This window comes from Dreissena polymorpha, chromosome 15, assembly GCF_020536995.1.
Source record: "Dreissena polymorpha isolate Duluth1 chromosome 15, UMN_Dpol_1.0, whole genome shotgun sequence".
Lineage (NCBI taxonomy): Eukaryota > Metazoa > Mollusca > Bivalvia > Myida > Dreissenidae > Dreissena > Dreissena polymorpha.
Genome location: NC_068369.1, coordinates 46,907,709 through 46,925,073, shown reverse-complemented (window position 1 = coordinate 46,925,073; position 17,365 = coordinate 46,907,709). Strand labels below are relative to the sequence as shown.

Below are 17,365 nucleotides of genomic sequence, written 5' to 3'. Positions count from 1 at the left end.
TGTGAGAAAAAGTATCACTCTTAGTGGCAAACCCGAACAAGCCACACATTAGACTAAGAGATGTCGCCAACAATTGCGAAGAATATAAACCAAAGTGCAGTTTTTTGCTAGTTTATGCACACGTTCTTAATGCATTAGGTACAACTCAAATATATATTTGCCCAGATCTTGACCGTGATAGGATACAGCAAGACTCAACTTTGATCTGTAAAAACACGTTGTTCCAGTAGAAGCAATTGTACTATTAACAAAATAGTTGAACCTTTGAAGGTACAACTTTGCCCACTTCAAGCTATGAAGCTCGGTAATCATGAGTAACATTTTAACTTTTCCTCCATGTAAGTTCATTTATAAAGTAATCTTCTGTTCTGAGTGAACATACTTGCAGACCATACGAATTGAACAAGATCAACATGAGATGAATCCAAAGTTAAGTAATTAGTCAGTGGCATTTAAGTTGTATCTACCTTTCTTGTTAAATAACCAATTACTGTACATTTTATATTAACGGCAATGCTAAGCGCATCATCAGGAAATTATTTTTAATATTGTATAGGGATGCTTTACTTATCATTTCGGAGTGATATACATATATGTTCTTGTCTTTTGGAGAATTTTGATCCTGAAAGACAAAATAAAATCCTTATTTTACACGATCATACAAAGCAGGGAACGTTAATTATTATCGGAGGCATCCGTCATTGCGACCTTCTTGAACAAAATAAATATCTGCACATTTCTGTGGTCTTTATATTATAACTATTTGACAGATTAAAACATGCATAATCAGAAGAGTTCACAACTCCAACGACAAATATATGTCACTTTTTATTTTAAACATGACAAGTAACATTAGTTAGTTACATTATATTCTTTAATTTTGAAACTTTATAACACATTCTAATTAGTCAATGCATCACGATCATTCAACTGTCAACAAATAATTCATAGACTCTACCGCTTCACTTTTTAAGGGACTTTTTAATGGATTGGCGAAGCGTTTAAGTCAGGTTAAAATTATATATAAAAAACATGTACATGGCGAAGACATATAACCTTATTTCAATACACATATAATACAGATACGTTTGAAAATTGTAAAATTGTAAAAAGAAACAACCGCAAAACGATTAAATAATTTAAGTTTTTTGTTGTTGTTGTAAACGTTTGTTCAAACACGTGGATTTTTTTGCGATTAAAATATCACAACCTCTGAGAAAAGCTACTGTGGCCATGTTAACTTTCGTTTTCAGTTATTGATAGATCTATGTTGTTGTTTTTTATTATTTTAACATTTAACCACAAAAAGGTAAAGTTGATTAACATAATTGCACTTACCTTGTTCAAAGACATGTTAAATCCATATAATATTATAAGCATAAATCTAAAATCGATATCAAATTGTGTTGAAGTATTGTGTGTGGCTATAAATAAGCAATCATTCTCATACACTGTGGATCATTACATTCACCTCTGCCGTGGGCTCACGGACTACTTTCCAACGCACGTTGCTCTTAGTCACATGATCATAGCCGCAGAATCAAAATGGCCGCGCCCATCGGCTTTGCTTTAACTGCTAGTATTTGAAGTTTACAACTTGGCGCGTGCTATTTAATTTTATTTCATGCACATATTTAATTAAATAATCATATTGCAAATTTTAACAATGAGAGAAAGCTTTACATCTTTATAAGACAATAATATAAAATTATCAAGAAGCAGCAATAATAAGTTGCTGTTTTGACAAGATTTTGAGTGAAGAATAGCTACATAATTATTGCACTGATAAATGTAAACATTGATTGCAGATAAAGTTTTTGTTTTAAATAATAACTATGACAATTTACTTATTAAGAAAATAAATGTTGTAAAGACTGAAAATGCATGTTTGTATTTTTTTTTTAAAAACATTAATTTATATTGTGAATAATTTGTATATAGGGCCGATTGAACCACAATCTGTTTCAGAATATCAACTTGGTTGGAAACATAAAACTTAAAAAAATCTCATGATACATGTATATTACATTAAGAATGTATCTAAATTTAATCTTAGTTATTTATCAAAATTGAAGATAACACATGTATCTCATTAAACCTGTTTAAAGACAAATGTAAGAAAATTAGACTATTTCATGTAAAATTATTACTGGTAAGAGATCAGGATGAAAATAAACACCAGATATTGAATAAAATCTATGTTTTTCTTTAGACTTAAGATGCACATTTATTTGCCTTGTAACTCAGGGCTTTTTTCAGCTGATTTTATAACCGTTATTTGGTCATATACCCATTTAAAAACATATTTGTTTCCCAATTCCAGTAAACAAATCACAAAGGATATTATAGTTTTAATTTTAAAAATTTAGAAAACTTATAGAATTTTCTCAATTTGGATGAATTAACGCTTGAATTCCCGATGTCATGGGTAAAACAGCAGTATTTTTTTTTCTTATGGTTTATTTTGTTGATATTTTCACAAACTTAAGTTGTTTTGACTGGTGTATATACTGGTAATGGGAAGTTGATACTGATATTGACATCATCAAATGAAATATCCAGGATAATTGCTTTATTTACAATAAAATCTTTGAATTCAGGCATATTTGATATTTTTAAACTATTCAATGCAATTTGAAACCATTGCAATGATTGTATTGGAATGAAAGTACCAATTGAATATTATCATTAAATGTTTTGTTGCCATTACATCATCTTTTAGAGCCCCTGATGGGATTTGAACCCAGACCTCTTTCCAATTGGGTTGACTGGAAAGTATTCTCTCTTGAAATACAGGGGCAGGAATGAAGAATTCAGTATCGTTAAGCATTTCATTTATTATATTTATTATATCTTTAAGTGGCAATAAGACCTAGAACTGCAATATATAGATTTATAGTTTAAAGCATTGTGAACAGAAACAAACATTTACTATTCTACATGTAGGTTAATCGATATGTTCAGAACTTGGTATAAATGACCAATATACATTATGACCCACAATGGGGGCAGCTCAAATTAGCAGGTTACCGGTAACCATTAATAGTGATCAAGTAATTAACTACATGTTTTATTGTACACATGTTTCTAACAGCTTGATTATTTTCACTGTACCTGATAGCGAGCGGTAAAATATTCGAGTTACGGATTGGCTGTACAATTTTCCCATCCTGCAACATTTGGTGCCCAATGTGGGACCATGGCACAATCAATTCTCAACAAAATTTGTTCGTGGTTTGCATGGATCAGGTTAACGATGATCCCTGTGACTTAAATTATCGCACAAATTCTAGCTTGGCAGAGGAGAAAGTCAGTGCAAGAACTTAATGATTGTCATTTAAGGGGAGATGTTTTGTGGCGCCTTAATTTAGCTCAATCAGAAGAGCAAGGGGTCCCAGGTATAAATCCTGGACTGACTGCACAATTTTCTCCTCCTGTGTCATCTAAATGTATAATACTATAGTATATTTACAATGCACACTATTCATTGTGTAAACGTTTTACTGTAAAGCATTAAAAGCAATATAATGAACAAGCACAGAAGTAGCATTTCTAAAGTAATTTAAAGTGCTTGGTAAGTATTAAACCACAGTAAATATAGTTGACAAGCAATATTTCAGCAATACGCATGCAAATTTGTAAATGTGATAATAATCTACATACAATGATACAGTTTAGCATATCAAAAATAATTATTATCTAATTTGTTTTTTTTTGCAAAAGATAATGCTTTTCCAACATGCAGACTTACGATATATTCCCATAGTCAGCTATGTCATTTGATTACAAATTTATCATAGACATACACGATATGAAACTGTTTGTAGATAAACACAAGCTTTTCCTCACCATATCGGCCTTTGTTTACATTTTAGCGGAGTGATGCTGCGTAAATGGGCATGAAAATAGTTCTCATAATTGTTATTAAATATGTCGATAAAATAACAATATATACAGTTTTTAAAGGTAATTACATTAAAATATTATGCCTGGGGTCCTAGATATTTCTATAAAAGAGCGTACAATTACTTGATGTATTTTGCAAAGATTCCTGGTATTGAGCCCGTTTCAGAGATGTATGTTGAGGCACGAACGACAACTCTGCTAGGAGAATGATAAGCCATGGTAAACTTTGGTAAAAGTCAGCTCATTGAACGTTCAAGGTCAAAATCAAGTATTTGTTTGATAGAAAAAACTTTGAATGACCAGTCAGTGCCAATTTTATATTTTTAGCTACGATAGACGGAAAAATTAACAGAAAACATTAATCAATGTGAACAAAAATTTAGCGCAAGTTTAGCGACGTCATTCCGAATGAATTTTCTCATTGCTGAATTAGCACCGAAAGTCTCAGAACACACAACTTATATTAAATATAGTAAACCTGTGAGATATTTTGTTTTAAATTACAACTCTATCACAAACGATGTCAAGCATAAGACAAATTTCCATTTACATTATAATGTGCTAATTTCAAATTTGTTATGAAATTATGAATTCTTCCGATGTTCTTTGAAACGTTGAAGCAGACAAGTAAAAAGCATCGCACTTGAGGATTGAACGCTTTAAAAAAAATAATTAAGATAAATATAAAACGCTCATCGAAAACACAAAAAACAAAATTGCCTTTTTTGCCGTTATTTACAAAACAGAATTTTTTACCATAAAGTTTTACAATCCTATACAGGTTAGACGAGTTTAGGCTGTTGTCATTTTCTTAATTTTTTTAGACAATTTATTGTAATCAACGACTATATTTGTAAGCAAAGTATATGGTTGTTTATGTATTATTGCATAAACTCTATCTATGATGCCCTCTGGCGGGATGCAGAAACTTGGCAAAAGCAGGGCTTGAACGGGAAAAAATCGTGTATTAACAAAGCGATTCACGCGCCGTTCAAGCCCTGTTATGTGTTTTTCATATCCATAATCTGGTCCACGCGCAGTTACTTCCCTGCTCCAGCCTTCGACGACTTTCCAAGCATAAATGGTGAACTGAATAAGCACCAGTTTCCTCATGCATGCAGGCATAATGGCAGTGACTATTTCAATCCACTTTTAAAATTATACCTTCTGCACTCTCTTGACAACAGCTTTATTTTATTGGCAACGTCAATGAAGTTAATGTTATTTACTCAATATTGTCAAAGACTATACTGTAAATGTAAGTGTTTATGAACATTGAACGTTCCTATTTTAAATTCCAAAATAATTCCTCGCTTCTTACTTTGCGCGGCTGCATTTCAACTTTGCATTAATCCACTGTTTAAACACATTTTAAATCGAAAACTGCCTATCCGAAGGTAAAGCCTCGTCATTTCGGATGATGACCGAGTGAGGCATATGTAAAACACAAACTTGAACTGTATTGAAATAATCGAATTATTTTGTCGATGTCGAATGAACAAGATATATTGTTTTCAATGTTATTTAAGTTTATTTTGGTATGTGTGATTTGTTTATGCAATTATAGCGAAAAAAACACATTTTCTCGGATATTATCCCTATAAAGTGATTGTAAAATCAACTTTTAATAAGTCCAATGGTCTAATCAGCATAAAAGTTGAGGGATTGTTCGGTATATTATTCATTTGTTTTCCGGGTCACCTACATGTGGTTATGACACAAACTAACGTGAATTTTTTATATTTAATTTTTTTAAACTATGAAATCGCAAGACACGAATTACTGCAAAAGCCCTTAATGAGTCCTCATTTATGTTTAAAAAATGCAAGCAATACATATATTATCGTACGTTAGCCCATTCTAGTAATGAATTATTCTTTGATAATTAGCCAAATGTGCGCTTTCGCATGGACAGTCGGCATGATATTTTGCGAATTTTACAATAGTTAGTATGTCCACTGATTGCACTCAAAGTTTGTGATCATATGTTTTAACTTAACGATCTTCAAAATTACTTTAGAAATTATAATATATATTAATTTCAGGGTTATTTCCTTTTTTAGCAGGGGCCTTATATTTTCCCCTACTCCAAGTGAAAGTCCAAGTCCCCTGTGAGATTGTTTTACATGGTGCAAGTTGCCGTTTTTTCAAGCCGCTCGGGTCAAAACTGACTACTTCCCAGAGTTCACAAAATTCATTTAATTTTAAATAGCATTTTCCTTTTAACATCTACTTTTCTGAAACCAAAAACGTAAACTGTTCAATAGTTGGTTGTAACATCATGTAGAAGTCCTTTGCACAATAAGTTAACCCAATGCCATTGGTATTAAAACTTTGCCACGCCCCAGGACCACCTTATTTATAAATGCTTATATAGCGAATAACCTTTAAATATCTTATCCTTTGAAACTATAAAGATTCACGGGTTAAATATGTGTTTTTAAACATCGTATAGAAGTCGTTTACTAAGTATTTTCGAAACATGTCCGTGGAGTAACCACTGACCACACCCCATGGGTCAAACAGCTTATAGAACCAGTCCAGTTTAAAGCAAAAATAAAACGAAAGAAACAAAAAAGCAGTCCACACTTGGGCTCGAACCACTGACCCTCGGAGTAAAATACTACATGTAGCGCTTAACCGACACGACAATCCGTGCTTTCACATCACTAAACGTTTGTACACTGTATATAAGCAATCGTCGTTTTATAAAAAAAATATAACGATAACAACTAAAATTTCAAAACTACACACTCGCTTTGTGTTATTAACACTTTATACTTACAACGTTTTTAAATGGTCAAAATATGCATATAATGCATATTTAAGAGCATTTTAAATACGCAGTTTTACTTTTTCCTTTAAAAACATAGCTATAACGAAAATGTGAACATCTTAAACATTTTTTTTATAATTTTTTCAATTTATCATACCGTTCAAATGTCATTTTAATAAAGTGCTGTATGTATTGCATTATATCTAACCTCCTACACACATTATCCGATTGTCTTAGAGCGTTTACGCGCACGGGGTGTAATTTCCATAAACCCTAGTAATTTCACCTATAAACTTAAAAAAGGCGTATGTTCGATAAACTGCTCGACAAGTCTTGTTATTACACACTGACATTAACATTGTATTCTCTTTATTCTACAACATTAAAAAAATACTGTTAAATTGCTAAAAACAGTAGCAAAAAAACAGATTAAATTAACTGAAACTATCTCTGTGTAGTAATATCAGAAGAATTTCCAAGGTGCAAAATGTGTTCATCAGGCATAATGCAGCATTAAATCTCGTCGATATTGTTCAATTTTGTCGATAAACAACTCTTCTTTGTACACATTTTTTTACTAATTTAAATATTAGTAATAAAAGTTAAATTTCTACTCGCTTTTTTTTCTACTCACCAAAGTTGCTGCATGGATTAAAATCACCATGTTTATATTCGTATTGTTTTATTTGCTCTATCGCCATCCTCCTTTTCATAATAAAATCAGTTTGTGTAAGCAGGCAATACTTTGTGTATATACATTATTTGATCAACTAACTTACACACAAACTAATCACCAAAGGAATTACAATTTAAGTTTCACGTCAATTTCCAATGAAAAGTAAAAGATCAATGCACCGAAATTAAAATATTTAATACTCTGTTAAGTCACCGACACTGTTCTTAATCCGTCCATTGTTAAAAACAGGCACTGAATTATTATCATCGCGTTTTTCGAGTACATTCAACATTATTAAAGAAATCGACCATGCAAACTCACCGGTTTCATTCGAGACAAATATTCCAACACTTTAGTTCGCATTTTATTTAAATAACCCATCCAGAAATGCAAAACACACACACACACGTCGAATGCAAGTGCGTTTTAAATATGCTTAATATTTTGGGGTTAAACTTGTATGTTTCGACACAGAAATGACGTAAAACGAGATACGTCATATATTTCGTTATCGAGTGAAAGAAAATTATCATGATATTGAAAGCTGGTTATGTGGTATATTTAAGAAAGGAATATATTTAATATAAACGCTAACACACGTCTACGTATGAATATACATTAAACACAACAAGGAAAAGGTCGTGGGTGAGATAAACGGTTAGTAGCTGATCGTGTATGGGATATACACCCTTAGTAATTTTATACCCCATACACAATCAGTAACTTACAGTGTACTGTTAGTCATAGTATTAAATACAATTGGTCACTTGCTTAACATAATAGACAAGCGATCGGTTATAAGAATTGCTAGTCTGATAATGTGTGAAGATTTTAATTATTCACATATATTTGACACATATAAAGTAAACGTAGCGAAGTATTCTATAATAAAAATAAATTCAATATTATCTGTACATAAAAACCCATGTTGGTTGGATGTTTAGTAAATGACAAAAGATTGTCTAACTTTCGTTTTAAATATGTCATAATAATTGTAATATCAAGTGTGCATAAATACGACCATTACCTCAGCAATAACAACTTATGAAAACACACGGGATGTTATGTTGTTTATTTTTTTTTTATTTGATCTTTTGAAAACAAATTTGTACTAACATGTTGTATTTCTTGCAATTGCAATCACAACATCTGCCTGACATTTAAATCGTTGGTTCTCTCTGATAACGTTCCAAAATATGTATATGAATCCCTAAAAGGACTATTTTTTCATTATCAACAAGCATTTAACAAAGATTCCGTTAACCTAGTTTTAAGTTTGTTCTGTTGTTAATCGTTATCCAAAATGACAGATATGTGTATTACAAAGAAAGAGCGAGTACACTTATAGCTAATTGATTTGATTGATTGTCCGGTAAGCATAACACAGCAGGAAGGCGTTAATATTGATTTACGCTATACTATGAATAACTATACAAACTATTTTACAAACTAAAATTTATATTTAGTTTTGTTAGTCGACTAGTAGATCAGTTTTTAAGATTTTGATACGTTGCAGCCATACCTCGATGTAATATTTATGTTTAGATTTTTTAGAGGCAATATATCTGTTACTGGGACGAAATTTATTAACAAAAAACATGTGACCTTGTATCAATCAGCAAAACAAAGCGTTAACTGCAAACTTTCATCTGTGTGTGTTGTAATTTAAAATTCTTACATCATCATATCGTCATTAACCAACTCAGAAACAGTTTCTATTACACTACTAAGTGTCATGTTGTAGCAAATGTTTGGTGTCGAAAACTTATATATTTTATTAATATATCACATCAAATTGACTGCATACGATAATAATTTTATTAGTATAGTTATAAATTCAGATCTTCTAACATTTTATTTATGTCAGTACCAGTTGATTCTCTGAAATTTGTTTTAAGGCAGCGAAGACCTACGACCTGCGACCTACGCACCTGGTAAACAGGTGAACCAAATTGTATTTGGTCCACCTTCTGTATTGCCATACTGGGACTACATGTTTCTTTGGGCGTTATTGTTGCGCAAACACGACATAGCGAAAATACTCTGGACAAAAACGGAGGTAAATAATTGTCATTGCATTACTGTAGAATACTATTAGTTACATACACATGACAGAAGTGCTCGCCAGATCGAGCTTAATTGATTGCAATTACGAAATGTATTTTATTAATTATTGAATACATACGATTGTGTGTGTCTTTGTTAAAGATGATCGCTTGTTCTAATTCGTGTGTTGACCGTCGCATCAACGGAATATTGAAGTGTCAACCCACTTTCACCTGTCTATATACTTAATACTATTTAAGTTTAAGTTCCAGTGTGTAGGACCCCAAAGTGATAAAGAGCACCGACTAAGTGGGGTTTCCAATTTTGAACCATGTACTTTATAAACTTTTACTTACTTTGGAATGTTCCCTTTCTTTTCAAACATAGTAAGAGCAGACATTTCAAAGTTCGCCGATTATTACATTTATTAATATCGAAAGTGGCGATTACATGTTCTGGGGCATTTTGAAAAGGTGCACAGGTCAGATCCCATTTACAATTATCGTTATTATTGTTCACTCGTTTTATTAATTGAGAACATGATACAAAAACCATGGAGCGTAAATTGGTTACTTTTCCATTGTTTTTTATTCTTTTTCGAAAACGGAATAAGGAACAGTTCCGTATTCCTTATCCAAACTTAACATATTTAATACAACGTTTTACAGAAAATAAGTCATACAATTCTTAATTAAATAAAACTAACTAATTGTAATATCTTTACTTTATGTATAACGTTACATATTCACGAATTTCTTCGCGTGAAATCTTGTTAAAACTGATGTGTAATTTTCTGCGTTTCTACTTCACATTAACAAAATCTAAAGCCTTTAACATTGTTTTATGTCCCCCACCACTATAGTTGGGGACATATTGTTTTTGCCCTGTATGTTGGTGTATGTGTGTGTTTGTTTGTGTGTTTGCGTCAAACTTTAATTTTTGCAATAACTTTTTCAATATTGAAGATAGCAACTTGATATTTGGAATGCATGTGTATCTCATGGCGCTGCACATTTTGAGTGGTAAAATTTCAAGATAAAATCATCCTTTAATGTCTAGGGTCGAAAATACAAATCCAAGGGAAGTAATATGCTTTAAATGGTGATAATTATCTGATCTTCCAACTTATATATATTCTTAAAATAAATCAAAGCGTCGCAGTAGAGGGCATTGTGTTTCTGCCAAACACATCGTGGTAAAAGGTCATGGTCAAGTTCATCCTTCAAGGTCTAAGGTCGAAAATACAAATTCAAGGGGAGTAATAAGCTTAAAAGGGAGATAATTATTATATATAATTATATGAAACCATACAACTGAAGCATAATCAAAATGACATTTTATGTTGAAGGTCGCCGGGTGTACTGTTTGCATCTAATAGCAAAAAAACGCTATCGAAGATAAAATATCATATAAAAATAAAAACACTCAATTACAGCGTTATACGATTTGATTTTTTAATTAAAAAACATAATACAGTGGCATCTTGAAGAAAATTTCTTTTCTTCTAACGGAGCCTTAGCCGCTCTTTCCTTTACTGTCTCGCTTTTATGGTGACGTCTGTGACGTCGCACTGACAACAGCACTGGTTCCTTATTCCTTATTCGAATCTAATAAGGATTTTGCATTTTGTTACGAAAAAATAAATTTATATCAACCACAGGTACCAATCAATTAATGAAAACCATTTTAAATATAGGGTGAGTACTAAAATGTTTATTGCAGTACATATCTACTTAGTTTATTAAAATGATAAACTAGTTCCCTTTTTCTACTGAATAAAGTAAAAGTAACCAGTTGCTTTAACTTCGTACAAAAGACAACATGTTATCAAATAGACCAACGCAATTTCTTCGATTCCCGCGACATTTTATCGTGCGACGATGTTGAAAGTCGCCGGCAGATCATTGGCATCCAAGATCGAGAACACGCGTGTTCGATGATAGAAAATCTATTTTTATGGAAAAACTCAATTTCAGCTTTTACGCATTTTGTTTAAATTCACATTCGAAATACAAAAGCATCTCGATGAAACTTTCCAGTTCACTAGAGGCATCCGGGCCGCTGCTAACTGTGCAGTCTCGCCTTTATTGTGACGTAAATGATGTCGTACTGACGATAATTTTGTCCGAAATATATCTTATGGTATTCTAATGTATCGTTGTCTGCACGAGCGAGATTTATTAGTTAGCTGTCGAAATGGTTAATACAGTAAAAACAAATTATTTTTTAAAGCCAGTACCTTATTTTACCACACCAAAGCGATTACACTCATTCCTCTGTTTTATTATATTTGTAAATGTCACACCTCTTTTATTCTATCTCGTCCAATTACACACTAACTCGAGGGAACGACTTACTATCACGTGGGGACGAGTACGCTTTTTCGTGGGAACGACTTACTAAGTCGAAGGAAGGACATAGAAAAAATAAAAGTACAAAACTAAATAAAAAAGGATTGCAATGCATTTAAGAGCGGTGCTGTAAATAAATTTTACCTTACACTAGGGAACGATTTACTTGCTGCTTGGAGTGACCTAGCTAACACGTTCTCTTCTCTCGAGTTGTGCCTATCAAAGCGATTTTTATTTTCTGGATAGATGCGTCGAAGATACCACTTATGGCTTTTACTGAGCGGTTTAAGGCTCTCGAGTCAGTTTTCTGAGTAGAACCAGTAATTGGTGTCTCTGGGGAGAACTAAGGAATGCTCCCTCAGTGGAACGGACACCATATCCACTAAGCTAAGTGTTTCTTAAATATACAATCCAGATGTCGTTGAGTCACTGACACATAATCTTAATGCAAAATCGCATATGCATGAGTCTCCCCCATGGAATTTTGTTAATTAAGACCTCTTCAGAAACTTTGGAGAAGGGTGCATTATATTCTTGAACAGGTCTGGACAATTTGGTACAGCGAATATATTTCTCAAATTGCTCTTAGACAAAAGTGGCATGAACGAAGTCGAAGCATACACGTGTATGATATTGTGTGGGTTAAATACATCGATTTTCCGGGAATCCTGGGGCCACGTGCGATAGTTGTAGAAGCCACTGTTGACATTGACGGACTGGTGCGAAGAACAAGATTTAATTTTATACACCGATGGTCTTCGCCAACAAATATTTTGTAACGCAGTGGTCATGAACTATTATTGCTGTCAGATAAATGCACATCTGTCAATTAAATGAATTTATATTGTTTTTGGCAAAGTTTGTATCATGTGTTGAAGGTGTCATGATCGACATTTGAGTCAATTTGGTTCAATATATGTGTGTGTGTGAGTGTAAGAAAATGGCAATTCCTTATTCAATTTGAGTAGCCTGGAAATTTTATTCGAGATGCCACTGTTTTTAAATAAACAAGCAAATGAGTATTCACGCTTTAATTGAGTTCTTATATAAAAATATATTTTATATCGCCGTTAACGCGTCTTCTCGATCTTGGATGCCAACGGTACATCCGGGGACCTTAACAAAATGGTTATCATTACACACAAGAAAACTATTTAGAAATGTATTACTATACATATGTTTGATACCCAGCCTAATTTACAATGATTGTCATTGATTTATCGTTCTCTTTAGTTAACTTTATTTTTTTTGTGTTTGTAAGAAAATGGTAGGTCCTTATTAGATTTGAATAAAGAATAGGGAACTAGTTCCTTATCACTTTTCAAACCGAGATAGGAACTAGATTATCATTTAATTAATCTTAATAGAGATGTACTGCATGTAATATGTTTGGTACCCGACCTACATTTACAATGATTTTTATTGACTTATTGGCTTTGATGTCCATGTCAATAAATTTTGAGTAAGAAAATGTCAGTTCCTTTTTAGATTCATACCGAATGCCATGTATGATCACAACATATAACTAAGAAAAAATGTACTACACTTATGTATGTTTAATTCCAAACCTACGTTTACAAGGATATCTTTGATATGAGTCTCTGTATTCATGTTTATGTATTTGTTGATTAAGAAAATGTCAGATATTTTTTTATTTGAGTAAGGAATAAGGACCCAGTTCCTTATTCAACCCGAAAAAGGAACAATGTTATCATTAAATTAATAAATGTATAAATGTATTGCAATTAATATTTTTATACCCGACCTACATTAACAAAAAATTTCGTTCATTTATATCTCTCGTTGGTTTATTTTGAATTATAATGTATAGAAACAACATTCCATCTGTTTATTTTATTTTAACATGGATAAGGAACAGTTTCTTATTCCTTATTGAAAATGAATAAGGAACCGGATTATCATTACTTAAAACTAAGTACAAAGGTATTGCAAGAAGTATTTTAAATACTGAACCTATAATATATATATATATATATATATATATATATATATATATATATATATATATATATATATATATATATATATATCATGATGCTCGTTTACATGTGGTTCAATTTGGATCAATTTAATGGATGTTGAAGTACAAAACTGCCAGTTCCTTATTTGGCTTGAATAAGGAATAAGGAATTGTTTTGGCTTGAATAAGGAATAAGGAATTGTTTCCTTTTCCCATATTTAGCCTCGAAAAGGGAACTGGATTATTAATAAAAAACAAACAGGTTGATATGTACTAGAATGCACTTTTATATCACATACATGTAAAATAACGTTATATTCTTGAGGTTTTGTTTATGTGAAGTTAGTATTCAAATTAGAAAATGCCGTTTCTTTTTAAACAATAAATCATATGCAAGCTCGAAGAAGAAACATGATTATATGCAACGTAAGACATAAAGTAAATGTATTCGGTTTATTTTGTTTTGATTAAATTAAGAATTGCATGCAGTTTTTTTTCTGTTAATCCATATATCAAATATTTTGAGCTTGAATAAGGAATAACGAACTGTTCCTTATTCCTTATTGGAAAAAGGTATAAGGAACTAGAAAAAAAACAACTTTCTCTCTATTTAAAAACCTGTTATTAAATTATAGCATTCCTATTATATAAATATTCATTGGTAGGCGGTATTAGCAACGTATGTGTTAAGGATGTTCGATCGTTTCCACTTTACGGTAATTGATTCACTATATCGTGAAAATTAAAAACCTTTATATATTTTCACGGTTTCAAAATATTAGGTTGGAATAAACGAGTGTAAATTCTAGTTTTACTGTTTTGATTATGCGCCTTTAAATTTTCGGCATTTACATATTTTCGAGATTTACTGCATTGAAACCAAGCGTTCGATTGCTTGACGTCACTTCGTGATCGACATCGATGAAACGCTTGCTTACGCTGTAGATGTTATTTTCTGTGCAAATACAAGCGTCTATTGATAACAAAACGATAATTTGTCAACAATGAGAATCAGATACTTGGCTTAATAATTTTCATTTAAAATGTCTAATTTGGATATAATTCGGAATACAAAACGAAACTTAAAAGGTATTGAAAACAACAACGTTCAAAAGAACAATGTGGATTTCAATAGAAAGACTATTTCCACCGACAATCAGGATTTCCGGTATGACCACTGTTATTTTGGTTTACGGAGGTTTCGTCACACTGCAGTTTCGTCACACTGAATTTACTGTAGAAAACGGGTAGAGGGTTCGTCACAATGGTAATATATAGGTGTGAATAATACCGTGGAAACTTTAGCACCTTTGATTGACACCTTTCTTCTGTTATCAAGCAACATGTTTCATGTTTTTCATCATTTTGCGATACTGTCTTAGACTGATACCAGTGTCACAAGACAGGTGTTGCCATTTTTCGCATTGATCACACGATATTGCGCGATCATCGTCATTCACGTTCTGTTCGCAGAGTATTCATGGATATTCTGAAGCCATGATTGGATTTTGTGGTTGCAATGAAACAACTCCCCTATTATATACTCTTGTTTAACAAACGCTATTTACTCTATATGTATAAATACACACAGTTTGTATAATCAACGCTGCCAATTTAAGCCAACGTCTTTAATTGCCAATTAAAGGCGTGTGTCGCTATTTGATTGTTTGCAATGCGCTAATTAATATGTTTGCACTATCAAGCAGTCAATAATTGAAATATCTTAAAATCGTAGATTGGTAGTCGATAGGGTGTGGGCGTATTTTCATGCGTTCCACAAATATGTGTTTTATTCATATATTACTTGCACAGAAAAAGTTGATATTATGGTAGAAAAAAGGATAATATGCAAAGCGTAATGCACGTGTTACATTTTTTGGATAAAATCAACAGAAAAGTTACTTTTTAAATCATTTTTATTAAAATCATTTGACATTAATTATTGCCTGTTACATGTGAATATATTTCTATTTAAATATAAAATAACACTGACAAAATTTTACAGTTTTAGCTGGTACTACAACTACTTAAATATATACGCTTCATTATAACAAACAGTACGCTGTTTAACCTAAGTCAAACATAAATCATTTAAATAATATATACAATTAAAACCATCATTTGTTACAAAACTCAACGCAATAACGCTAAAAAATAATATAAAGAAGCATATATACCAATATATTTATTAGCAACATTTTATTCCATTGCAATATCATTTTATTCTATACAATATATCAGTGTGACGAAACCTCCACTGCCCTCCTTCATAATATCAGTGTGACGAAACTGCATTGTGACGAAACCTCCATCACCCGTTATTTTGACGATTTTTCTATCGGTTTGTCGGTAAGCGTGACCACATGTGACAACAGCGATGCTAGTTGGATATAAAATTGGTAGACGTGTCGTTGAACTCGACACATTGACCGAATCGCTTTTAGCATGCAGTGCTTGTCAAGTGCCCATGAATTTACTTAACACTGTAGAAAGCAGGGATTTCGGACAGACATGTGTTTTGGACATACAGTTTAGCAATTGTGGTGCAGTAAATAATGTGGCTACTGGACGGAAACATGGAAGAGTTTATGACATGATCACAAAGCTTGCATTTGGGTAAGACTTCTTTGTCTTTTTGGTACATTGGTGCATTATATCATGATTTATTGTCTAAATTACTGATACTTTTGAATACATTCAGATAGTTATCTCTAAGTAATTCGCGTGTAGTCTACATGCATACATTTTTTATATTGTACTTGCTATATTTTTCCTTCATATTTTGTCTGATTTACTGCCAGTTAACACAATTACAGTAGAATGTGAATAGTTGTCCTTAGTTAAACATATATATTTTAAAGTGACATAAGTTTATTTTCTTCCTGCAGTCCTAGTTATTAATACCGGTAATAAATATGAAATTTTACAAGTTTACAAAACATAAATATTCATAATTTGTCAAATACGTATTGGTTTTGAAAATAAAGGGCTTGAATTAATTCTTATTTGTGTGTATGTAGATCACTAGGTCTTATAAAATGTTGTAACTTTTGTAAATTAGTGACATTATTTCATATTATTTTATTCCGCATAAGCATATTCTAGCATTGTGCATTGTCAACTGTTCTGTCATTTACTGCAATCTGTTTCAGGTAAATCAAAAACTGGGTGTTTCACCTGGGACTTTCACATCGAAACTGGCCCTTCTCCATGACCTTCAGCACAAAAAAAGAAAGGCTATAGCTGTTACTCGTGCAGCAAAACAGTGACGCATAAGACTTAAAACTCAAACGGTATTTTTAATTATGGGCATTTTATATTTAAAACACAGTATTCTTCATTTGTATGCCCCCAATTGGCGACATAGTTTTCGCACTGTCCGTGGGTCGGTCAGTCCCTCACACTTGTCGTGCCTTCTCTCTAATTCAAGTAGTTTTCATCCGATCTTCACCAAACTGGGTTTCTTACAATTGTATGGATTATTGTTTTATATAGTTACAAAGTTGGAGTTTGGGGCATCCGTGTCGTGTGGACACATTTCTTGTTGTAGATTGTATCAATAGATCCATCAATTATATATGCAAAGTAGTAGTAACATTTAAAAGCATATGCTAATGTTTGTAAATTGA

General features: G+C 32.1%; 1 protein-coding gene across 1 annotated transcript in view; it reads left to right on the top strand.

Moving 5' to 3' along the window:
* Positions 1 to 17,365, top strand: part of LOC127859725 (transient receptor potential cation channel subfamily M member 8-like) — a 44,609-nt gene that overhangs the window by 6,060 nt on the left and 21,184 nt on the right. Inside the window, exon 3 of the mRNA XM_052397232.1 lies at positions 9,257 to 9,417. Within this exon, the coding sequence (XP_052253192.1) occupies positions 9,257 to 9,417 (161 nt within the window). The remainder of the gene's footprint in view (positions 1 to 9,256; positions 9,418 to 17,365) is intronic.